The 26842-nt window shown below is 46.9% G+C and overlaps 1 protein-coding gene across 2 annotated transcripts in view; it reads right to left on the bottom strand.

Annotated features, from left to right (window-relative positions):
* Window positions 1-26842, bottom strand: part of LOC137410951 (KH domain-containing, RNA-binding, signal transduction-associated protein 2) — a 98076-nt gene that overhangs the window by 54393 nt on the left and 16841 nt on the right. For both annotated transcript variants that reach the window (XM_078783098.1, XM_078783099.1), the window contains exons 3-4: window positions 15167-15283; window positions 11155-11301 (exon numbers count right to left, since the gene is read on the bottom strand). In XM_078783098.1, coding sequence (XP_078639224.1) covers window positions 11155-11301; window positions 15167-15283 — 264 coding nt within the window. The remainder of the gene's footprint in view (window positions 1-11154; window positions 11302-15166; window positions 15284-26842) is intronic.

Raw genomic sequence — 26842 nt, 5'->3', positions numbered from 1 at the left:
AATGTGATCAGAGAGTCCATGAATCCCATGACGCATGAGGGTGAAGACCTGACGACTATCATCACCAAGGTGGTGATGCCAGCTGAAGTACAGAAGGATGTCTGCAACCAAGATGAGATTGGTCAGAAAGCGTATAACACGTTTGTTGCAGAGCGCATCAACACAAATGAAATCAACCTTTGGGCCAGAATGGGAAAGGTCAAACTGAAGATGTGGAAGAGTGCCAGGAAAGCTGTGAAGCACAAACTGGCAGACAAGGTTGTAGAGCTGAAAGACGACAGGTCACTGTTTGCGCGCATGCTGATCGTGGCCCGCTCACGACCAGAGATCAACTTGAAGGATGCCATAGGTCAATATGAATTCACCGCGCTTCCACGAACCCTCTTTGCAATGGCTGGGACACTACTACCATGCACAGACAAAAGCAAGCTCATGGGCATCCGAGAAGATCTACCCAAGAAGTCAACTGGCACTGGTCAGCAGCCAGACGACGACAATCCTGAACATACTCCACCCCCTCCCAAGAAGGTGACTGTCATAGACGGCATGGCATTAGTGCAAGCAATGGGTAAGCCACAATGGGTCAAAACATGTGCCCAGTGGGCTGGCCATTTCAATGCAACACTGGACTGCAAGACCAACGGGTATGATGAAGTCCACCTCGTGTTTGACCGATATGATCTGCCAAATTCACTGAAAGAGGCCACACGGGAGAGGCGCCAAGGTGGCAAGCCGCCCACTGCTTACCACGTTCAAGACAGCACCCCGATTGGGAAACTGACAGCAAAACAGTTCCTGTCGCACACCAACACCAAAGATGAGCTAACTGTCTATCTGGCAAAGAAAGCTCTGTGTCACTTTGAGGGGACTACCAAGGTCTTCATCGTCACTTCAAGGCAGGATGTCTTCTCCAACTGCATGGATGTACAGCATCTCCGTAGCTCCCAGGAGGAGGCTGATACGAGGATCTTTCTTCACAGTCTAGATGCCGTCCGAAGAGGTGCAACACAGCTGTACATTCAGTCACCTGATACTGATGTATTCATCCTAGCACTCCACCGGTACCATGAACTATGCAAAGACACATACTTCATCACGGGTGTGGGGAACAAGAAGAGGCAAATCTCACTGGAACCAATAGTACATGAACTTGGTGTCAGGAAGGCTGCAGCCCTACCAGGATTCCATGCATTCACGGGAGCAGACCAGACTGGTCGGTTTGCCGGCAAGGGAAAGCTCACATGTTGGCAAGCCCTCAATAGGTGCTCTGTTGAGGTGGTATCTGCGTTTCATGACCTTGGGGCCTCTGAGGAGCTGAGAGCTGACACAGAAAGTGACATTGAGGCATTTGTATGCCAGCTGTATGAGCCTCGTACTACAGTTGTGGATGTGGGCAAGCTGAGGTGGAGACTGTTTACCAAGAAACAGCTAGAGGCACAGAAGCTGCCACCAACACGGGGAGCTTTACATGAAGCCATTGCTCGTGCACATTTCCAGGCCATGGTGTGGCATCAGGCTGATGTACCGGACCCCCAGCTTCCACAACCAACAGAACATGGATGGAGAGCAGAAGGAGATCAGCTGGTGCCCATCACAACCAAGGACCCTCCAGCCCCAGCTGCCATCACACATCTAATCAAATGTAACTGCAAGAAGACCCAATGCATGTCTCACTGCTCATGCAGGTCTCAGCATCTCAACTGTTCTGAGATGTGTATGTGTGGGGCAGATGAAGAGGTGTGTGGTAACACGGGTCAGGAGCGCCCCATGGGAATCGATAACACTGATGATGAGGAGGATGGAGATCCTTCAATGTAACAATGAACACTGCCAACTAAAAATATTGCACAAAGACATTATAAGTGTACATTTGAACACTAAAGTCCAGCCTTTATGTGATTTAGAAGTGAAAATGATGGAAAAAAATATATATATGTGTTGGCATAAGTGCGTGAAAATCCAAGATGGCTGCCATAAGAACCCTTTTGATCATATGTAGGTGTATAAATGTGTGTTTATTGGATTAAGTATCCGCAAATATGTACATTTGGACACCAAAATTAACACTCTAGGTCATTTAGAAGCCAAGATAATGACAATTTCGGTTTTCAACAAACGCCATTTTGATAATCCAAAATGGCCGCTATAAAGAACTTGAAAAAAATGGAGACATATTTTTTCTACAACTTCTATCATCCCTAAAGACAACCCAACCAGTGTCCACAAATTAACATTTGAATTCAACGGGAAAACATTGGCCCCCCCACTATGAGTTGATTTATCTGGTATGATTTATCTGGTACATTGGTGTTGAAATAATTGTGGCTTTGAATGAATTGTTGTTTGGAATGTGTTGATTGGAAAGTGATTTCTGATCGCTGATCCGATCTGGTTTTGAATTGTTTGATTTAATTTTGAGTTGATTGGAGGTAATAAGGATTTGTGTTGATTTCTTGATTTGAGTTGATCTGGAAATGTACAAATTCTGGTTGGGTATGTGTATGTGTCTATGTGTATGGTATGTGTATTATTGGTCATAGATTTGCGATTCGTGGAATTGTTTGCACGGCATTGGTTGCATTGTTGTAAGTAATTGCGTGCGTGTCTTGAATTGTCATAGGAAGAGTGGTTTCAACAGTAATGGTGAAAATGGTGTGCTTTGAAAATGGTGTGTAAGTCATGGGTAAATGAGAATTGATATGTGTGAAATACATTCGACGTGATTGATGTTTGCAGACGGGCTGACAGATACAATCCACGCGGATTGTGACCGACGCAAACAAATGTATATAAAGCATGGGTTTATGTAAAGTGACGGTGCAGCTGCCTCAGTGGGATGGTATGTTTAGTAAACAAAGACAGATGGGATTAATGTGTATATCAGGAACATTTTGGAAAAGAAATATGGATATATGACATTACTAAAATATAACCAAGCAATTGAGAGTTCTTGGGTTAATGGGATATAAATAAATGCATCTACAAGTTGATGGTTTATAAAAATTTAGTTCTGGATGATACTTAAACGATGAACAATGTTGGCAATATACAAAGAATGTGACTTGTTTTTTGGGGGGAAAACATGTGGTTTAAAAATGGTTGGCTAAGTTTTAAAGATGGAGATGTTTCGCAGAACTCTTATGATTATTTATATGAGTGGTGGACTATTCCATGGCGAAGCATTTTTCAGTTTATTGAAAGTTGGATTTTGTAAAATAATGGTTTAATATAACCACAGTAGAAAATAATATACAGATTTGGGACATTTTTTAAACTTTCGAATAATGAGAAGATTCATAAAATTCATTTTATTTATTTCATGGAAAATATTTGGGTTGCAAGTGGAGAAGCATGGTTGAAATTACGATCCAGTGGATGATATATATCCCAACACCATACAGTTTGATAACGTGTGACATCTACATACCGGTGCCATTTGTATTCACTGGTGAGAGTGGAAATATGAAAATTGTAAATGTGATGAAAAAAAACTAGGAACCAGGAAAAGGATGTTCAAGTGAACTTTGTGCTGTGAAAAGAATGTCGAGTTAATGGAAGTGTTTTGTTCGATTAATTTTGTTCAATTTGTGTTCAAATGATCAGTTTATCACAATTCATAAAAAAAATGCATCGTGCTCCAATTAATTGAATAAAATGAGTAATCTTGAACCAGAAAGGAAAGGGATGGACAGAGACGGGCGATGTTTTAAAGGTGAAAGAAGGCTGTCTTTATGATCTATTTAGTGTATTTTTCAAAGGAGAGGGTTTTGGTCAATGATGATGCCAAGATTCCGGATGTGAGGGAAGGTGGATACTGGGAAACCATCGATGTTGGGGGCAAAGTTATGGGTGGATTTGGTGAGTGGTTTTGGGCAAACGAAGATTAATTTAGATTTATCATAGTTAAGTTCGAGGAAGTTGATTTGAAGCCAGAATTTTATTTGGATGCCAGAAAGGAGAAAGGAGATGCTGTTGTCTACTCTGAATGACAGGTGGTGGTATCCAGGGCGCTGAGGAGTTTGTTCACGTTGTAAAGTTTGTTTATTTATTTGTTTATTTAGTTTGTTTATTGTAGAGAAGAGTGCTTTTGGGATTCCGGAGCCAGAGTGGATAATTTGAGAGTAGTAGGCGGAGTAGAGGGCATCTTTGTAGTGCTGTAGGTGGTCCTTGTGGGCTTGGGAGTGAACTGATTTGGGTTTAATAGGCACAAGCTGGTCTAAACAGGGTGAGGAGGATGGTGTGATTGATGATGTCAAAGGAGGCGTTGAGGTGAGGAGGATGAAAATGTTGAGGTTGCCGGCGTCAGAGGAGAGAGAAGGTCGCTGGTGATTTTGAGGAGAGCAGTTTCAGTACTGTGGCTGGAGCAGAATCCGGATTGGGATGTTTCATACAGGTTATTGGCAGAGTGGTGATGTTTGAGTTGAGTGGCCACAGCACGTTCCAAAACCTTTGACAGAAAGGGTAGGTTGGAGATGGGTCTGAAGTTATTTAAGGGTGTCAGGGTTGAGTCCAGGGTTTTTCCAGAATGGGGGTGAAGTTTCACGAGTTTTTGGGGAAATCGGTATGTGAAGCTGGATTAAGTTGGAACTGCTTGGTGAGCCATGGAGATGGATTGGATGTTTTGGTTGTTGGTTGTCTGGGAGTTCGGTTGTTGCATTGCCAAAGGTTTCTGTGTGGTGGACACACTCGTTGGCTGTTGTCTTGTGTGACGTGGGTGGAGATGTATGTGGCTGCGTGTGGCTGCCTGGAGTCGGGAAGGCGGCTACAGTGGTTGATATTGGTTGTGGATTGTCCGGGGTGCTTCGATTTGCATAGGGGGTGAAGATTGGGATATTACATTATTTTGAGTAAGTATTGGTATGAGTAATTACATAAGTAATTATGAGTTATTATGAGTATTAGTTATGAGTAAGTGATTATTTTAGTAAAGTTACATGTTTCGCTGTGTTGTGAATCTGCGGACAAGCTAGTTTGATGGGTACCCTGGGGTCTTCGGCGCGTCTATGTGTTTGTCTGTCTGTTACACCGGATTCTTGAATGGGTTTTCATGAGACGCATTTCAGACATAATAACAGTGAGAATCTATTTTGAGCGAATCACAGTGGGTGAGGAAAACATTGTGTGTGACCAGACACCAGAACTGACCATAATTGGAATTGGAATTAGACCAGGTTATTTCTATTATTTGTTTATTCGTGAAAATAAATAAATAATAGGGGGAGGTTCATGGAGGTTAATGGTGGTTTGTTTGTGTTAATGGAGGTTAATGGTGGTTTGTTTGTGTTAATGGAGGTTAATGGTGGTTTGTTTGTGTTAATTCTAGTTGAAACTCTAGCTGAAGTAATTTTCGTTTATTTTTATTATTTTATTGATTTTTATGATTTTGATTGATTTTTTTTTTGATTTGATTTGAGATTTGAGATGATTGATTTTTATTATTTTTATAATTTTATTTTTATTGATGTTGGAAACAGGTAATGGGATGCTGAGAGAAGGATTGAATTTAATTTGAATTGGACTGGATGAAACTATGAATTGAATGAATTGAATCTATGAATTGGAGACCTGTAGACCAGGTGTTCCCAGGAGGCTTGTGGACCAGGTGTTCCACCAGAGGAAAAAGACCAGGCGTTCGTGGAGCACTTCACCTGCAAGAACGCCTTGGAACCAAGGTGGAAGGGACCAGTCCAGGTGTTGCTGACGACACCAACGGCAGTCTTTTGCGAGGGCAAGACCTCGTGGATCCACGCCACGCACTGTAAGTTGGCCATATAAGCACCAGACACTACACCACAGCAACCACAGTAAGGATGGGCCTAATCATAGGTACAATACTATTGATAGCGACAGCAGCTAGGGGAAACTCCGATTCCAATAGATGCGAAAACGAAACCCGACACCTCACCGTAACATGGGGACAAAGAGTATCACTACCATGTTTCGAACAGAAAGCCCTGCACACAAATTGGGTGAGCGTAAAATGGCTAGCACTGTCGGCAGGGCCTGGACGCGTTGGCATTGTACTACAAAAGCAACGAGAGTTCCGGGAAAACGGGCAAGCGAGCATTGAGACCTTGGCCCAACCAGGATACAAATGGGGAACCCCTGATTTTAAGCTACAAACACGCACGCGCCTAGAGAAAGGCATGACTATGCAGGTCCGGTGCAGCGTCTGGACCCCAGGAGCGGCCAGTGGCGAAACTAAACACACACCATGCATCGAATACATACTCACGCCACACCCCCAGGATAAGGCCCCAAAGAGGGGGGAAAACACATATTGGAAAGTGGCCAGGGAGGTGGCAACAATTCAAAATAGGACACACTGCTGGTCGTGCATGCACTTTCCCCAAGCAGGCACCACAGGAATACACATGATAGTGCTACCTCTGTCCCTCAATGACCTCTGCTCACAACCTATCGATTCCCCATGTTTAGTCACCACGCTGGAAAGAGAAGGGGTTGACAACGGCAAGAGTTGCAATCGACAATTTAATTATCGCCCGTCAATGATTGCCCATGTGGCCGAGAGGCCTGCCCCCGTCTGGGTCAAACCACAGAAAGGGAGGGTCTGCCTCCAGGGTTCCGGCCACTTGCGTATGGGAGAATGAGAATGCGCCTACACTCTCCCCGGGAAGCTGGGACAAGTGAGCTCAGGGATTACATTACGAATAGTACTGCAAGATAAACACAACCACAACATAACGGCTATAACATTCTCTAGGGGGGTTAGTAGGATTAATGGGGTGGTAAAGGGACTCCGGTGCTTATCCACCCACCTGGTCCCACCCCATGGGACAATGTTTATATGCGGCGACAAGGCTTACCCCTATTTACCAAATAATTGGGGGGGCACATGTTATCTGGGTTCAGTCCTTCCTGACGTTGAGATACTGGATGAGCTAGACCCAAAGTCCTTGGACAGGCGTTATAAGAGGTCAGTCATGAACGAAGATGGAACCACTAAACTACACGGGAGCCTATGGGAAAAGGTGTTTGGTTTCTTCTTCCCAGGAGCGGGCACCGTCATGGATAGTTTCCGGATAGATAAATTGGCTTTGGCCCTAGAAAAGGTGGCAAACGACACCGCTACGGCTCATGACATACTATTGGATACGGTGATTCACATGCGTACAATGGTGATGCAGAATCGGGTGGCTTTGGACATGCTCTTGGCAGAGAAAGGAGGGGTATGCGGAATTCTAGAGGGAAAATGTTGCACTTACATACCCGATCCATCTGAAGGAGTGTCAGCCACAATAGTGAGACTAAGGGAAACTAGCCACGCCCTGACGATCGATCGGATCGCGCGCGAGAATTCTTATAAATTTAGCTGGCTCACTGACTGGTTCCGGGGATGGACGGGCACCATAGTGAAGTGGTTATTGACCGCACTGGCTGTGATAATCGGGGTAGTAATTTGGGGGGCACTAATGAAATCTCAAGTCCTCCTCTGTATGAGAAAGTATTTTACAGGATGGAAAGTGAAGAAGCCGCCGACAACGACTATGGCTCTGACCACAAAGGCCGTCGACCTGAATGAGCCCTTCAACAAGGCAGTTGCGACCAACGCTCCAGAAAATTGTATTGAATTTTGTGACGACTGTGATACTTGTGTGGATCCCATGTGGGAACTGGCTGCTGCCTGTAACGGTGTATGTGATGACTGTGATACTTGTGCTATAAACCCCTTGCGTGTACTGGCTAACGCTGCTTATGTATTACAAGCTGACAGCTGCACGCCCCCTTCCGACCCAACTATGGATCTGATTGCGACGCTGGGTCTGGTGGTCGAGGGACCCGACGTGGATATCCTAGACCCGCAAGCCGACCAGGCGCCCATGGGAGACTTTGACATAAAGGAAGTTCCTCTCTTTGCTTCATATGTATTAAGTTCAAATGCTTCAAGTGAATCGGATTTTTACGCTCTGTACCCTGACCAGGAAATTGAGACACAAGATACTGACAATATTATGTATTCCCCAGAACAGCAGCACGTGAGGGACCTCATGGGCATGATCGTTGATTAACTTCGAAGATCTGCAAGGACTGAGTCTGCAAAGGGTGGGGGGAGCAAGTTCCGCAGGGGAGGTGATGGGCCCCCTGGCGGAGCAGAACCTCATCTGGACCAGACGCCTTCGTTGTGGATCCGAAACGTTAATGGACTTTCATGTTCTGAGCCCTCAGGCTCCAAGCACGCACCACACGACACGTTCGCCAAATGCACGGGCGAGGCGCTTTGGGCGCACGATATGCCCTTGGGAGATACCCGCATTACACAATTATTTTTCAATAAAGCCCGATGTGGCACGTTGTCTCTTAAGATACTTTGTCTCGACGAGACAAGAGGAAGGAATGTCAAGTCGTAGATTCGTTATTGCTTAAAGTTCTGTATAAGACGTCGGTCGAATAATATGTTATGATTTTAATGTTGCTTATATGCTATTTTCATAAGTGAATAAAGGGCTTTCCGCTCCTCTTTAGTATAAATGGGAAAGTACTCGATGCATTTCGTGCTGGACGGATGGCTCGTCCTCCGTGTGCCCTCTTGATGCAAGATAAGCCCGGTCATAAACTCTCTCCATTCGGTCCGCAGATGGCGCCTCGAGCCGCGGGCTGGCGGACGTTTATACGCGCATGGAATGTGTAGTTTCATGTAAAATGCTCGGATTGTATACACAAACCTTTGAATAATGGTCTTATCTGGGCCAAGCATGCACTCTTCTCTCTGTGAGTTACATTTTCTGTCACCTCGGAGCTTTGAAACTACATCTGGTCCGAATGATAAGGTGCGTGCTGCACTCCCCCGAATGACAGAGCGGATAACGGTGGGGGCTAGGGATAACGGTGGGAGGAACTCTCGCCAGTTCCTTTGTTCTCTCGGAGATTTTCTGATAAACGTGTTCCTATTTAAGTGAGCTGTGAATCTTTGCATTTTTCAGGAAGGGCTGAACGTGGCATGAGGGCAAGTCGTGCTGTAGATGTTCGCTTTCCTCCGGATCTGTATAAGTTGGTATTTAATAAAGATCGTCATTCTCAGGCTGTTGGTGGAACTTCTTTAAGAGCCAAGAGTTGTTTCTTGACACACACACCATAAAATAAATAGTTTTGACGAAAATACAAATGGGAACAATTACGTAACTTCGATAGCGTGGAGAGCGTGGACAGCTTCGAAAAAAACCTACTTGGCATGAGAAATGTGCCATCGATGCCACGCCATTAATAGTCAGGTTCACTTTGTCAATAAATTATATTTCGTTCAAAATCATGGTAGATTAGCAAACCTATACATTTTTGGAAAGGTTATAGCATAAGGAAACTAAAAATCAATGTTTACATTTGGAGAGATACCTGTATGGCGGCCATTTTGGATTTTCAAAATGGCCACTGTAAAATACATATTTTGTTCTATTTCTGCCTCTAATTACCCTAAAAACTTTAAAAAATATACTAAACCTATATTTTCAGGGACAAGGAATCCAATGAAAGTATCAAATTAGTGCTATGGGGAATGGTAAGACACAAATCAAAGGTTTTGAATTGCAAAATACTGTCTTTATATTCACGATAAGTTGCATAATCAAATACATGTTATCATTTTGTACAGGCAGTTAATAACATCAAAATGTGTCACAATAATTCATATCACCAAACATACACAGGCAATCAGCAAAATCATATATACACATGCAGTCAGTATAACTTCACATCTACACAGGCAGTCAATGACAAAATATACACAGGCAGTCAATGGCATCAAACATACACGATTACAGAATATGCCATTTAGAGTTCGTCATCACTGTCCTGTGTGTCGTATCCGACAATATAGTCCGCATCGTTTTCACAGTCCGTTCCACACAAGCAAAGGTCGGTCAAATTGATTGGCAAATCGAATTGGTCGAATGGTCAATCGAATCGAATTCGATCGAATTGGTCGAATGGTCGATTGGAATTGGTCGGAATTGGCAAATGTAAACATTGATTTTCAGATTTTCCATGTAATAACGTTTCCAAAAATGTATAGGTTTGCTAATCTACCATGATTTTGAACGAAAAAACATAGTGAACCTGACGAAAACGTATTGTGTGTAGAAACGTATTGTGCCTAGAAACGTATTGTGTTTAGAAACGTATTGTGTGTAGAAACGTCTGTGCTGTTGTTGATCAATGATAAAATGACAGGAAGTTTCCCTTGATGTCAAAATGTCCAGTCAGGTAACCTTGAAGGAGAATATCACTTGTTGATCAGGTTGACCAGGCAGTTGGTTACTTGGTTCCAAGCAGTTGGTTACTAGATCGAGCTGTGCTATTTTTGCAAGTACTCTTGTAAATCCATTCCTTTATACATACTGATGGACATGATAATACTCTTGCGTAGCCAGATTTTGGTCTCCCACCCTTGCGTAGCCAAACCCAACTTCTACAGCAAGGACTATATATGCTGCAACGAGGTGCCCGTGCTGTCTTGGAGTAAAATCAGGCCAATCCCAGGAATTCCAATTGCTTCCAACAGCAATGGGTGCAATTTTGTTTCATGGAGTAGCTTCACATAAATATGCAACATTCACAGTATGATCCGAGGGCACAGAAAGGTCAAGCCTACAGCTACCATGCATGGGAGAACATGATGCATCATCGTCAATTCTCCCTGGCTGCAACAGGCAATTTTTCTTTTATTTGCTGTGGTAAATAACCTTGAACACTTTCCTCAAACGATGGATCAAATTAATTAGGCCATGTTCGGTTCACTGTCAGGATATGTTCCAGGACAGGTCACCCTCACATTGCCAGCACTGCAATAGAGCAGTGAACATCAACATGTGTGGTCAAGCTCATCAACAAATACATGGAGAATCTATTTTTTACAAATACGCCTCATTCGGAATGGAATATACTTGTCGGGGAAATGCCTGCTGCCTGTGCAATTCCAGTACTGGTGTCAACCTTCTGAACGTGCTCCGAGTCGGTCACAGTGGTTGGCAGGCCTTCAAGTACAGCATCTTCAAAGTGCTCATGACCAGCCTAGATGGCTTTATTTTTATTATTTTATTTGGCTTATGCAATAATTCTCAAAGCAATAACCAATTCTCAAAGCAATAACACGAAGGAAAAAAAACAAAAAAAAAAACAGAGAATGGAGATGACACTTACCGGAATCAAATACTTCTTAACCTCCTCCACTGCCTGACCCATTCTGCAATAAGCCTCTTCTAGTGGTGCATAAACCTCAATCTGGATGTGCAACTCATCATTGAGGTGGTCATACTTAGCCTCAGTACTACTCCTCATCTCTTCCTCCTGTAAGAATACAAAAGCCAAAAATAAACAATTAGGAAATCTGTGGAGATCATATAAACTTCACAAAATGTACCTGCACAAACACACACACATACACATGTATAGAAGTTGCACAATACACTGACATTAGTTGCGTCAGATAGCTTCCGTGAACACAGGCTGTCTGCGCAAGGACCTTTTATCGAAACGTCTCAAACTATTGCTACCGTGTGCACTCCACAAGGTCACCCAATGGAAAGCCAAATTTTGGTGGCAGCACGTACGGGAGGAAAAACGTATTCAAAAAGGTTTATTGATAAGGAGTATGGGGAGAAAGGTGGACGGAACGTGCAAAATGGAACAAATCTAGCGAGTGTTACGTGGTCCTCCCGGTGACTACCTGGTCTCGGTGACCCCCGGACCGTGAGAGGAACTCCGCCAGAAAGATCAATGATTTATACGCTTTCGTAACGCAATCAATATGAATTCCAGTCAATAAGAAACCCCACACCAAGGATCCGGAATAACCAATAATATTTTCCCCGAGCAATCAACAATCAACAACCATCAACAATCAACAATCAATCACCAATATTATTAAGATGGCCATCTTATATATGTGTGTCCCCTTTCCCCACTCCCGACCCCTTGGGTACTCACGACCCCTTTGGTCTCTGTCCCTCACAATGTCTCCGGGCCCCTCCTGACCAAGATGAAGGTCGGCTTCTCCGCACACGGGCGGTTGAACGAACCCCTGGCTGACGTGCTCCCAAACGTGCACGTCACGTACCGGGAACAACGGTTGCAGCGCACACCTCCTTGCCAAGCAAAGCGGGCAAAGCAACGCGCGGCTTGTCCAGCGCCCGAGGCCCAAGGTGCGACCCGTACGCGCCCTTGTAGACGGTGAGGCGAACTGTGCCGGACGCTTGGTTCCATGCACGAACCAACGGCAACTTGATGTGTCAAGGGGTAATTCCTTTCGCCAGACGGGCTTTCCAACGCAGCGTCAGACGCTGCTCAATATCGATACCCTCGCCTCGGAGCTCGGCGAGGAAGAGGAAGATCGTCGCTTCTCCAGGACCTCGTGTCTTTTCTTCTTCCGTTTCCGGTCTCCTTTTTCCCAGAAGAGCTCCTGACCCTTTAATCACAACAACCGTTACTCGACTACACATTGATAAGCAAAGACCTGAATAGTAATTCACATAAATCCACATAAATCCGTAACACGAGCCAGACACGAGCAGAGAGAAAGGAATATATGCAACTTATGTACAGGGAAATAAATAAAACTTAACCCCCGATTTGGCACGTCACAACACACTCTTACTGACAATGGGGCAGACTACTGCTTGCTCCCCCACCCCCCCCGGGGTCAGGGCGTACACAGCGCCATGTGTCTTCCACTTCAGTCCGATCCTCTCGGTATTTGGAACCACCTACTCAAGCGATGGGACCCGTAATTCGCCGCCGGCCAGCGTGGAAGGCACCTTGCACTTGCCACCACACAGCGGGGTTACTGTCATTTCACTCCATCAATTGCTCTCCAGGCTGGCAGAGTTTTGCTTGCCTCCCTTTTGGCCTGAGCTGTCTCGAGGTGCCGCTCATGGGTTGAACCCAGCTCCTGCCGATCAGGGAGGGGGCGTCGGTGGCTGGGCGATTTAATGGAGTTTTTTTAAAATGAATTTGATGAATCTGTGCATAACTTTTTGAGATATCCTGCTCACAGACAAAAAGACAGACAGACAAACAGGGGTGAAAACACACCCTTCGGTGGCGGAGATAATTAAGCTGTTCATAATCACTTGAGCGGCAATATCACGGAATTTCCGCAAGACACGTCTCGTGAGATTGTGAATTGGACGTCGTTTCGAATGGCTTCACTCACAGTATACATTGGCAAGACTTTGTTGGAGACCAGTAATCTCCAAAGGATGGTGCGGCCAGACTACCGGCAACCAAAGGACAGTGCGACAATCAACCAGGAAGCGTCAACGGCAGAGCTAAGCATGTCAAGTGAACGCACTGTCCAAAGAAACAGGCAAGTTCTAAACAATGAATACTTTTATGCAGAATTTCCAAGTGTACCTGCGAATATAATATAATTATAATATAATATACTATCAGAGGTACCCACACCTTGCTTGGAAGGAATTTAGGGTTTAGAAAAAGAGAGCCAGGTACTCTGTATAATTCCAATTAATTAATCAATGATTTGTAATACCGGCTATCACTGGGTGGTGCTATACGATACACATTTACAAAAAGAAAATGAAATGTTTTCTTGCATCTCCATTTACCAAGAGGATTTCAACAGTGCGGCCATACAATATGATAGATAGGGTTACTACTGGTGGGGCCGATTCTAGCGATGGACAGATGGACAGAAAATAAATATATATATATATATATATTGTCGTGTGGTTTGCTCAGTTAAAACCGAGCGTCACCACGGATGGAACCGAGCTTTAATAGAGGCATTTATTCAATCCAATGGTGGCCGATACATGAGCCGGGGGATTGGGGGAGGATGCCGCGCTTCCCTTTTCGGCCCCCTTTTCCCTTTTTACCTGCAAATTATTAACTCAATCCGAGACGGAGGTAAAATGTACAACAACAAATATTTATTAACGGAACCGAGAACAAGGAAACGCGATGGAAGAACTAATACCAAGGTTGGGATCCCGCACACCTCACTTCACATACAAGACAAGGGATTATTCAAATAAAAGAATCGTCATGTTTGCGTTTGTGCTGGCTTATCTGTGGTGTGTAGCGTCCATCAGGAATTGTCGGGCTTGAGCACCGTCATCCGACGCCGGCCTCCCTGCACCCCCGTTCACCAGACCTCTCGCACCAAGCGAGCGAGCGTGCAATGGTCTCCCGGCTGCTGCAGCTCGTACACTCGCTGTTCGGACGTGAACGCCAGAGAAGAGAATCGTCGGCGCTCCAACGTCTTCCGAAGCGAAACTCCCAAAACGGGATGAAAAGCAAGGGCAGAAGGGAGGTCCAACAGGAAAGGCAGCCAACACGAGAAGGACAAAGGGAAGAGCTCAATCGGACAGTCCTGAGCAAGAGGGCCAAGGAAGACAGGAAAACGCCGGTGAGCGAGAGGTTTTACTCGCCATCACGTGACGTCAGCCCTCCTCATCCTCTCCCCCAACCAGCACGGTGCCCCTCGACTTCTCGAATCTTCTCACCGCGTTTGTGTCCTCTCATTGGCCGAGCGCTTTTTGCCCTTCATGTCATGCCATGCATGCCATCCATTGGTGGCCAATCACAAGCTCTTCCTTACCCTGCCTTGCACGATGTTCCATCGCCATGGTGGCATACTGCGCGACCGCTGCCTGTTGGTTCCTCCGGTCAGTCTTGTGGCGAGGGGGATTAATTAATGTGGTGCACTAATGGATCTAGCTGATGTATGTGGTGTGTTGCCATATGGGACAAAGGAATGATCACCGAGGTTTCACACTCAGGGGTCTTATCCTTATTCCCTAGAACTATTAATCAGGCCCCATTCCTCATAATGGGGACGAAGACACACCTTAATCCGACAAACCGCCTAAGGCCCGAAACACATAACTTATTGCAGGTGAGATTCTCTTGCACGACAGACGAAGCATGATACCTATTCAGATCTACCTAAATCTACATATTCCCTGACCCCAAAATTCATAGCAATAAATTTTTTTATTTTTTTTATGAATATTATAATATAGTATAATATAATATAACATAATACAATATGATGGCCCCTTATGTGTATTTCATGGCAGTCTCCAGGCAAATGTTATACTTTGGCTCAATGCAAATGTCCAGGCACGCTCAACTTCTCATGGTATTATCGTCATTTGATTGGTAACAAAAAAGGCTTGTGCATGAATGGTACCTTAGCTTTGTCTTTCATGCAACCCCTTCCAAGTATGGCCATCCTGGTTCCAGTTTCCGTCTGCAGACGCTTCAACGTGTTGCCCATCGGACCGAGAAGTTTTCCTACAAAATTGAACTGAAAAAGAAAACATATAATCAGGCTGGCATATAAAAATACTTCAATGACTACCTTGTATAATTACCCCACCAGCAAAATATTATATGTATAGGTATATAATTTAACACACAACCACGACTACTTGAACGGCCTCAAATTTTCCTTCCATTATGTGGGGTTGGCCAGGAATGTATTTTGGCAACAGTCTTTGAAGAATAATTCCATTACACTTCCTGAAAGCCACCATAGGATCTTTCATAACCACCATATCACACCAGCAGATGGTGCATTTTTGATTAAATGTCCTGCCTGCGAAACATCTACCCGACAGTTTGCAGTCAAGCGGAGAATCGAACCCAGACCCCATCCCTAAATATAAACCTGTTTTTGGCCCCATATATCAATGGTGATGAATCGCTTTAAAAAATTGTCAGATCCAGATCGTCAGCAAAACCAAAACAATTCGTCCTTGTCACACACCCAACCTGTCCAAACAAATTTTGTCTGAATCCATCCATAACCATTTGAAATTTTGTTTTTGAGACAAACAGACAGACAGTGGTGAAAACATAACCTTCCTCCACCTTTGGGGGTGGAGGTAATAATATTCTGTACAAAAACAATGGTGTACCATTCAGTACCCTGAAAAACATACCTGTCCTGGAGCCAAAATATTCTACAAGTGCGTTTGACCGGTCAATTGAAATCACATGTGACACCACACTTTGGTGCATGGCATCTCTCATGTGACTCAGCGCTTTCCCCCATATTTGCGATATCAAATGTCTTCTCAGACCCTGCATCTGGCCTTATGAATGGAGTACCTCATGAGCCAAGATAAATTAAAATAGCAAAGCTTTGCCATTCTTCAATTCTCTTCTCCATTTACACTCTGCATTGGACATACCTGGTGTTACTTCCTGCTTAATCGAGTTTCCATAAACATGTGGATAATCGATGCATATCGAGTGAGAAACCATTTTGGCTCAGCATTGGTAAATCTCTGGGACGAGTTAAAATTGGTAACGTTCTCTAAAAAACCGGCACAGAAGTAACTAGAACGGCACTCAGTAGAGAGCATACCTCTGCCTGGTTGGCCATATCACTCAATGGTGAAGAATCACTTAAAAATTCTACTAGCCGGATCCAGATCCGGATCTTCACCAAAATTGAATCGATTTTTTCCTCGTCACACACACAACCTGTCCAACAAGTTTCGTCCAAATCCATCCATAACTTTTTGAGACATCCTGCTGTGCATCGTTTTTGGCCCCATCTCCCAATGGTGAAGAATCACTTCAACAAATTAAACAATTGGCACATTCGAATCCATATTCAGATCTTCACCAAAATGGAATCGACGATTCACCAAAATGCTACATCTCTGCCAATTCCGTCCACAACCTTTTGAGATATTTTGTTCACAAACGGACAGACAAACAGACAGACAGACGTGAAAACATAACCTCCATCCACCTTTGGTGGCGGAGGTAACAATTCCGACAGCAAATGAGGCAGATTTTTATATGTATGTGTATGTGTGTGTATACATATTGTTATGGTTTTTAGAACCTTCAATAGTAAATTTAGTAAATGCATTCCCTTATAAGTGTTCCCCTATAAAGATTCCCATCAATTGGCTTGTTAGTCCATGTACCACACGTAGCGAACCATAGGACCTCTTCGTAGTTATCTCATTATTATGCGTTTCAGTTAAGGACCTGTTCCCAGTAGTTGAATCTGCGTTGCATTAATCAAATAAGATAGGTCCCCTTTCAATTTCCCCAATCATCTCCACTCTCCAAAGTTCCCTTCAAAAGTGGTGCGAGTGGTTTGCTAACTCCCCACCAGCTGCCATTGGCCATGCGGTCGGGCCGAAAAGAAGGGGGAGGAGCCGCCAGATCACGGGCGTGGCAAGTCGGCTCGTCATCGGAGGTGGAGTCAGCAAGCCCTTACCGGCCAACCAGCACCGTGGTGAGCCAACCGGGAGGCGTGCCCTCAGAGCCGGCGGCTTGATTCGAAGACGCGCAATAAAAAGGGCTGCAAGGGACTGCTTGGCCAGTTGAGTGAGGGTTCCGAAGGAGTTGGACGGAAAAGGTACGAGTCGGTGAGAAGGCACGAGAGAGAGAGAGAGGTGATCCGGCGAGTGGGTCCGTGACGGCGACCACAATACAATCGTCAACTGACATTGGCCTGGCAGTGCGTGTGAAAACGAATACGTGGAGCGGCGGCTGGCTGTTCGCCTCAAGCCCGTAGCGTGGACTGGAGCCACCTTCGACACTGCGCACCGGCCCGGACCGCCCTACCCTCTCACCTGCACGGACCCTTCTCCTTCTTCCAGTGATTCCTGCCTGCTATTCCCTTTCGTGTGAGTCTGTGTTTGTTCTGTCTGGGCATTGATACTTAAGACTGTTTTAAGGTTTGCCCTGTGTATCTACTTTTTCTTCTGTATATTACTTGCATTCCTCCTCTTCTTTGGTTTTGTACATAATTAATAAATCCCACCTGTTCCTTCTTATTCTTTGGTTTCATTCTCCCCCGATCGCTTTAGTCCCTTCTTTCAATTGAGTACCTGTGGCACGATGAGGCCAACGCTCGGAATCGGGTTTAGTCTCTTGATAACGGCCCGAGTCGCAGCTCGCTTCGCTCGGCGCAATCCAATCACGCTGCCGCCCGGGTGTGAGTATTTCCTCACTTGCGGCCGGTGGTAGTACTTAGGTATTAAGACAAATTGGGCTTAAAACCCTACTTACCATCGACCGGAAGTGACGTCATACCCCCAGGACCGGTCGGACGGCCAGCTTAACAGGACAAGGGGATTAGCCCCCCCTTGCTAACGGAAGTGCCGCCCCCCGGATCCATAACAATTGGTGTCGAGGAGTGGGATTTGGACCCAAACCAAATTTTTAAAAGAACATCTAAGGATTTGGTCAAAATTTGGAGCAGCCGAAATTTTTATTAACTAGGGCATGCCCGTACTATATATATATATCTAAAATTATATCCCCCCCCCCTCTATTTACATGAAATGGTTTGGTCCAAAGCGAACGGCTTGCGAGTACGGTGACAATCCCCCCCCTCTATTTACATGAAATGGTTTGGTCCAAAGCGAACGGCTTGCGAGTACGGTGACAATCCCCCCCCCTCTATTTACATGGAATGGTTTGGTCCAAAGCGAACGGCTTGCGAGTACGGTGACAATCCCCCCCCTCTATTTACATGCAATGGTTTGGTCCAAAGCAAACGGCTTGCGGAGTTTGGTAAAGAAATCGCCATAGCTCGGTAACTATTTGTCCGATTAATTTAAAACCTTGAAAAGGCACATCCTCGGGTCCCCAGCAATATACCTGGCAAGTTTCAAGTATATCGGACCGGTAGTTGTCGAGAAACAGCGGACGGACGGACACGGACACGGACACGGACACGGACACACACACACACACACACACACACACACACACACACACACACACACACACACACACACACACACACACACACACACACACACACACACACACACACACACACACACACACACACTACTGGAATTATAGATAGATATCCCAAATTAAAGTCGTGCCATGGATGGTCAAGGCGATCGGATGCCGGTATGGGAGGTAGAAGAGGGGTTAGAGGAAACCCAGGACCCCAGGGAGGAGGAGAGCAATGAGGGTGCGGTAGCGGGGGTTGCAGGCGCACAAGATGGAGCCTCGCACGTGGCGGCGAGAGCCGCGCCCGCTGTACCAGTGGGCTTTGATGTGGAGGACTTCGTGACGCAATTCACCGCGATGCTGAGAAAGGAAATGGGAACCCAACTTGGGGGATTGAGGAAGGATATGGGAGAAATGAGGGACGAAGCAAGGGGTACCAGTGAGCAATTGAGAAACGAGATGGGAAACCAAATTGGAGGATTAGAAAGCCAGATAGGGGGGCTCGGCGGCAAATTTGGGGGGCTAGGAAGCAAATTGGAGGGATTCGGAAGCAGATTCGGGGCCAAATTGGCCAAGCCAAAGAAGTAAATGAGGGGTTAGCGAGGGACAAGGCTACATCTGAGGTAAGGGAAGTTGAGAGGGAGGTTAACCGCAGGTTGAGCGAAGAGGTCCCAAGGGTGCACGACGAGGTAACGCGACTCGAGGAGCGCAGGTTGAGCGAGTCGGAGCAAGGCGCAGGTAACTGGACCGGGGTAAAAATCGCGACCCGGGGTATGGGGAAGCCGGCGACCGCTGAGATAGAAGGGAAAATTTTAATAAAGCCAGCGGTTGTCGAAGAGAAATAAATCAACGAATTAATTATAGTGGAAATTGGGATGGGAGAGACGGACTTGGTAGAGCAACAGCGGGAGGAAAAGATGGAAAATGTGCAAAGTCCATGCTCACATCACGATGCTGTGCTTAATAACCCAAATGAAAGTTTGCAGGTGTTGGAGCGAAGGAGAAGAAGAACCCCGAAGGTGAGACGGGCTGTGTATGGTGCCAAGAGGTTTTGCAGGAGGATGTTTGGCGCAAAAAGAATTTTCGCGCGCTTGGGATCGAGAAAGCACCCGGGCGTTGGTGGAGGGTCCCTTGTGAGTGGAGTGAGTGGAAATGGCGCGCTTGTGAGGAAAAAGTGTGCGTCGAAGAGTGAGTGTGTTACAAAGTGTGGGAGTGATACTGGGTGCACGAGCGAATGCATGTCGGAGGGTATGTGCGAAACCAAGTGTACTGAGTGTGACATGGAGAGTGAGTTGGTGGTGGCGCGGGTGCGGGAGAGCACATCGGAGCGCGTGATGGGGAGTGTTACAGGGGATGTAACAGAAGAGTGCATGCCCGTGGTGGTTACGGCGTACGTAACGGGGGAGAGTGCACGCGAGAAGTGTGTGAACGACGTGCGCGCCATGGTGTGTTATGGAGTGTGCGGACAGCGAGTGGTGTGTAGCAGAGTGCGGTGGTGGAATTGACGGAGAGTATGGGATGTATGAGCAACGAACGGAACGAGTGGTGTGAGCATGTAAGGGGAGCATCGACGTTAAACGGGATAGCGGTTAGTTAGACAGACGTTTAACCGACGCGAGCTCTCGGTCCGTGCCGGGCTGTGGGTATTGCGGGAGCCGGCGGGGATCGGTGCTGCGTCGCTCCTCTTCGGAGCGTCGTGCACGATCCGGGCCGGGCCCCGCACGGTCAAGTCCGGGCTTTGCCGGGCAAGGCGACCGGCCCGGTTCGAGGGAAGGTAGGAGGGATCGGAACGGCGCGCCCCTTGTGGTGGCGGCGTTCTACCCGGGCAAGGTTGGCCCACCGCGCAGGAGACCAAAAGGCTCCGCGCCGCGATGGTGCTTTGAACCTTGGCCCAACCAAACCTCCTCCCCTGAACCGAATGCCGGACGAACCCAACCTGCAGGAGACCAAACCACCCATATGCATTGCTCGGCTTTGTGAAGCCGAGCTTTGCAAATGTAATGACGCACCGAGGCTCGAAGTTTAATGGACGATGGTAGGGATAGGGAATATGATTGGCAAATTGGATTGGTAAATTTGATTGGCGAAGATGATTGGCAAATTTTGATTGGCAAAATTAATAGTGAGAGATGCCTGATGTAGAGGGGTGGTAAATCCACCATCCCTCCCATCACCCAGGCACATGAGCTATAGTTTTATGGGGTTATGGCGGTGAAAACCAAGCCAGGGAGGGTTTGGATAATTATTGTATAGGGAAAAAGATGACCATAGGTAACTGTAGAATTAAGTAGTGACATTGTACCTGTAGTGGGGACGTACAATAGATTAGGTGGATTATAAGGGGCGACTGGGAAGCGTGAGTTTCAGAAGGGGGGGTAGTCAGCTTAGACGATGCAGTGTGTGTGAAGGAGGTGATTGAGCAGCGTATTGTGAAAAGTGTGAGTTGAGTGCGTAGTATTGAGCGAATGGCCCTGGAGGGAAGACGGGTGCACGTGCCACCAGGTGTACAGGTGACACCAGGTGTGTGGGCACAGGTGTATGGAGAATGGTTGAATGGAATAGATGGTCTGGAATGAATGGAGCATGGAGTGTATGGAGAATGGTTGTGTGAAATAGCTGGTATGGAATATATGGAGAATGGAATGGATGGTGTGGAGTGGGTAGTGTGGAATATGTGGAGTGGAGTGGTTGGTGCGAAAGGAGTGGATGGGGAAGATCGACCCCTTTCACGAGTACCCGGGGAGGGTAGTTTAAGAGTAGGTAGAGGGTATAGGTAAATTGTGGTGGATATTGGCATCTGTGGTGCGTGTGGTAGAATGGTGGTTGGATGGGTGCATTAGTGAAGTGGATATGGCTGGGCGTGTGGCCTGTTAGTGTGTGTGTGTGGTTGATTGGGCACTCCGCCACTGTGAGGATGTCGGCCAGGTGAGGCCGCAGGTGGGCTCTGGGAGCCAGTAGAGTTGTGAATGGGGCCCGAGGATCCGGAGGACGGACCCGGGTAGCCCAGTGCCAGAGAGGGCACCGAGTGGGGAGAGCGCCAGAGGACCTTCCCCAGGTAGATAGGTTAGGGTAAGGAGCGGGTAAGCTCGGAGGCAACTACAGTGGCGGAGGTGTGCAGGTGAGTAGACCTGCTGGTGAGCCACATGACCCAGCCCGGAAATTATGCGAAGGCACAGGGAGTTGAATCGGGCGAGTGAGACCCCAAATTGGTGAGCGCCACAGATGGTCAGTGGGAATTGGTTTTTAGAACCGCATAGAGTAAAGTGGCCAATGGTTTTGCAGGGAAAGACCCCGGGTAGTGAAAGAACGTTAAAGTCATTTAGAGGATAGTTCGGATGGAAATCCCTTCGCACCATCTGCAGGCACTCACCTGAGGTGATGACAAGACTCCACACCATGTTTTTTTTTTTGTGCAAATGTTTTGGAATGGTAAGACGCATCATGACGTGGGGGTGACATTGTGCTGGTTGTTCCATCTCTTCCTCCTTATGAGGAATTGATGAAAAATTGGGATTGACGATGAATTGGTGGATGGCAAATTTGAGGAATTGGGATTGTTAACAAATTTGGTATAGAGGGGAGATATGGGGAAGACGAGACAGTAGAGACGGAGTTTGTAAATGTGTAGAATTGTAAATTGGTGTAAATATGGGGTAAGGGGCAAGGGTAGATTAGTTGACAGGGGGGGTGACGTACGATAGGGACGAGCTTTCTCCGCTCGCTCCCAGGCGCACCTCACCTCTGCATTGTCTTGTATTGATGTGTACCCTTGCGCCCTTACACCCCACTGACTCTGCTTTGTCCTCCCTCCCCCATCTATAGACCGTGCTCTCTGGGCACTGAGGGGAAAGTGTGCAGGAGCCGCACTTGTGTGCCTGAGCCGCCGCTGCACAGCCTGCCTGAATCGATACACCACCTTATGGACCGCACGACTTGCGGCCTAGCACCACCATATGGACCACACGCTTCTGTGGCTAAGCGCCACACCCTTATGGACCCCACGTGTTGGGGCCTGGCCCCTCTGCTGGGACCGGCCATGATGGCCAGAGAAGAGTGGCTTGCGGACCATGGTGAGGTGGCCCCTTTTGCCCTCCAGGTGGACCACCCATAGTTGGCCCCTGTGGGCCCTAAACAAAAATGGACGTGTTTTGTGCCTTTTTATTATGTGCAAATAGGCAGCAAGCCACAAGAAGGACAACATCTGGAAGAAACATCGGACCAGCAGAGCAGGAGCAGAAAGAAGAACCGGCCAACAGTTTGTTTGTTTTATTGAAATGTGTGTGCAATGAGCATTGGATGGTGCTTTGGGTTTTTTTTCTGGTGCTGATTGGTGCTTTGTGATGCTCTTGTGCTCGGGGGTGCACTGCAATATCAATTGTGCATCCCCGGGCACTTGGGTAGGGTGTTTCGGTGCAGTGCAGTGCATGCTCTTCCTCTTTTTCAGAAACATCTTTTGTCTCCCAAAATGACAGGTCCTGGGTTTGCCGTGTAAATACAAATTAGTGTTTTGTGAATAATGCTCCCCACCGTATATGTATAGTTTGCGAATAATTCCGTGATGCGGTTATCCTGTGGGTGTGAGTCTGTTAGGTAGGATGCAATGTAGCAGGCGGGACATACGTAGTTGTTTTAAAACTGTCGCACTCAAGGGTAAGGTTAATAGTAGAGGGCTACTACACCTAAGTGTCACATTAAGTACAGTTAGTTCGGGTCGGGGCGACCCTAGAGGAAAAACGGGTGCTGTGTTACGGTTTTTAGAACCTTCACTATGAAATTTAGTTAATGCATTCCCTTACAAGTGTTCCCCTGTAAAGATTCCAATCAATTGGCTTGTTAAAAAAATCGTACCCGAGTTAGTCCATGTACCACACGTAGCGAACCAGAGGACCTCTTCGTAGTTATCTCATTATTATGCGTTTCAGTTAAGGACCTGTTCCCAGTAGTTGAATCTGCGTTGCATTAATCAAATAAGATAGGTCCCCTTTCAATTTCCCCAATCATCTCCACTCTCCAAAGTTCCCTTCAAAAGCGGTGCGAGTGGTTTGCTAACTCGCCACCATAATACCAGCCACCATTGGCCATGCGGTCAGGCCGAGAAGAAGGGGGAGGAGCCGCCAGATCACGGGCGTGGCAAGTCGGCTCATCATCGGAGGTGGTCAGCAAGCCCTTATCGGCCAACCTGCACCGTGGTGAGCCAACCGGTAGGCATTCCCTCAGAGCCGGCGGCTTGATTCTATGACGCGCAATAAAAAGGGCTGCAAGGGACTCCTTGGCCAGTTGAGTGAGAGGGTTCCGAAGGAGTTGGACGGAAAAGGTACGAGTCGGTGAGAAGGCACGAGAGAGAGAGAGGTGATCTGGCGAGTGGGTCCGTGACGGCGACCACAATACAATCGTTAACTGACATTTGCCTGGCAGTGCGTGTGAAAACGAATACGTGGAGCGGCGGCTGGCTGTTCGCCTCGAGCCCGTAGCGTGTGGAGCCACCTTCGACGCTGCGCACCGGCCCGGACCGGCCGACCTTCTCACCTGCACGGACGCTTCTCCTTCGTCCAGTGATTCCTGCCTGCTATTCCCTTTCGTGTGAGTCTGTGTTTGTTCTGTCTGGGCGTTGATACTTAAGACTGTTTTAAGGTTTGCCCTGTGTATCTACTTTTTCTTCTGTATATTACTTGCATTCCTCCTCTTCTTTGGTTTTGTACATAATTAATAAATCCCACCTGTTCCTTCTTATTCTTTGGTTTCATTCTCCCCCGATCGCTTTAGTCCCTTCTTTCAATTGAGTACCTGTGGCACGATGAGGCCAACGCTCGGAATCGGGTTTAGACTCTTGATAACGGCCCGAGTCGCAGCTCGCTTCGCTCGGCGCAATCCAATCACACTGCGGCCCGGGTGGGAGTATTTCCTCACTTACAGCCGGTGGTAGCACTTAGGTATTAAGACAAATTGGGCTGACAACCCTACTTACCATCGACCGGAATTGATGTCATACCCCCAGGACCGGTCGGACGGCCAGCTTAACAGGACAAGAGGATTAACCGCCCCCCTTGCTAACGGGAGTGCCGCCCCCCGGATCCGTAACAATATATATATATATATTGCTGCGGTTTTGAGATTGGTACAGTGAAGGTTAATAAAGGTTAAAGGTTTGTCACCCATAGATAGTCACACGAGCAACATACAGGCCCATTTGTAGTATAGTTATGTCTTAGTATGTGTAAGAATAGGCCATTTCCCCTCTTAGTACCTGCGTTGTGTAAAGACAGGAGAATAGGCCCTCCATTCATTTTGCGTACACCTCCATTCTACCTCTATGGGCGCAATCCATCCCGTGTCCCATTTGGCTGTCCACGAGTCAAGTTAACACGAGGCAGGGCCTCGAAAGGTGAAGGAGGGTTGAGCTCGGCGCGGCAGCAGTGGGGACGGTAAGAGCAACCAGCCAATCAGAGCTCGAGCGGAATAGCGTGAGAGGGCGTGGTGAAGAGCGTCTGTGAGTTCCAGAGGGTTCGAAGGACGTGGCATATATAACCCGATGCAAAAAGCCCTCGGAAGGACTCGCGGAGGGAAGGACTCGCGGAGGGAAGGACTTGAGAGTTATCGAGGGAGGTGCGCTGAGCTGGTGCGGAGTTTATGAGAGGATTCTAAGGAGACGCGCTTGAAAAGGATCACCCACGCTGAATGAACTTTGTTACGAGGGATACATGGGCGCAGCCAGGGCGTTGATAACTTGCTCACCAAGCGGTTCAGCCAAAGCGAGTGAGTGCGGCTGAATAGTTGCCAGCCGCGCTAAGCCCGCCACCCTACCGCTCGCCCGAGATAACCCGCTCCGTTCGAGCGACACGATACGCTGTCCTGCCCTCTCCGACCTCCATCTTCACGGGACGTGTGGGGGACCGTGGAGAGCAGGACGGGGCCGATCCTGGACGACCAAGCCGGCGCGTTTGGCCTTAACAGCATCCTGCCCATCTGCAATCCCCGTGTGAGTGTGTGTCAGACGAGCCCATTGTCCTGGGGTATTAAGTATAAGACTGTATAAGGATTGCTCTGCGTCTCTTCCTCCTGTGCTGTAAATACGTGCATAATAATTAAACCAATTTGTTCTTCCTTTTCTTTCCAATTCGATCGCCTTTGTGATTTTTCCATTGACTAAGCGTGGTACGAATAAGATCGCTCCAATCGGGTCTAGTAATTATAAATAGCACGGATCACGTGTACGCAAACGGCTCGGCGTATCACCATCACGTGGTTCGTGTGAGGCTTATTCCCTCGCTTCCAGGGCAGCGCGAGTACTTAGGTAACAGCGAATTTGGTCCCGAAACCCTATTTAGCGCTATCCGGAAGGGACGTAATAGGTCTCGGGTCGCGCCACGTCAATAAAGACAAGGGGATTAATCCCCCCCTTGATAAGTGGAGAAGGCCAGCGGCAGATCCGCAACAATATATATATATATATATATATATATATATATATATATATATATATATATATATATATATATATATATATATACAGTGCATATCAAAAAAAAGGTAATCCGAATTCAAGGGGTTAATATGCAAAGGTTATATATTTTAACAATTTACATGTGGTTTACTAATTAAGAGGAGATCCTCAGCTTTGCATTGATACCTTCCATGCATCATTGCTGTCACTCATGACCGAGTACATGTTCATTGAAAATGACAAGTTCAAATCACGTTTTTACAAGTTTGGCTAATCGATGCAAGTCAGGATAATTGGTGCAAAATGAACGTCAGATGTGAACTTTTCTCAGGAATGATTGGCCTTTATGCACCCACACCTTCAACATGTCCACCTCCCCTTTCAACACAAAGCTCACAGCGGCGGAGCATGCCCTGAACTGCTCGTCTCACCATAGCCGGATCATTGCGCAAAGCATCCACTTCATGTCGAATACGGCCCTGCAATTCGTCAAGATCACGGGGAGGAGTTACGAACACCTCGTTCTTTAAATGTCCCCAAAGGAAATAATCACATGGTGTGAGGTCAGGTGATCTTGGCGGCCATTCCACTGCATGGTTGAGGGCGATGACTCGGTCTCCAAAGAGTTCCCTCAGTCGATCTCAGACAGCCATAAGACGATGTGCTGACGCGTCGTCTTGGGCCCACCAGAGATATCTGAAG

Source organism: Myxine glutinosa, chromosome 8 (assembly GCF_964187855.1).
Source record: "Myxine glutinosa chromosome 8, kmMyxGlut1.1, whole genome shotgun sequence".
Classification (NCBI taxonomy): domain Eukaryota; kingdom Metazoa; phylum Chordata; class Myxini; order Myxiniformes; family Myxinidae; genus Myxine; species Myxine glutinosa.
The sequence above is the reverse complement of the archived record's forward strand: the minus strand, read 5'-3'. Positions and strand labels throughout refer to the sequence as shown.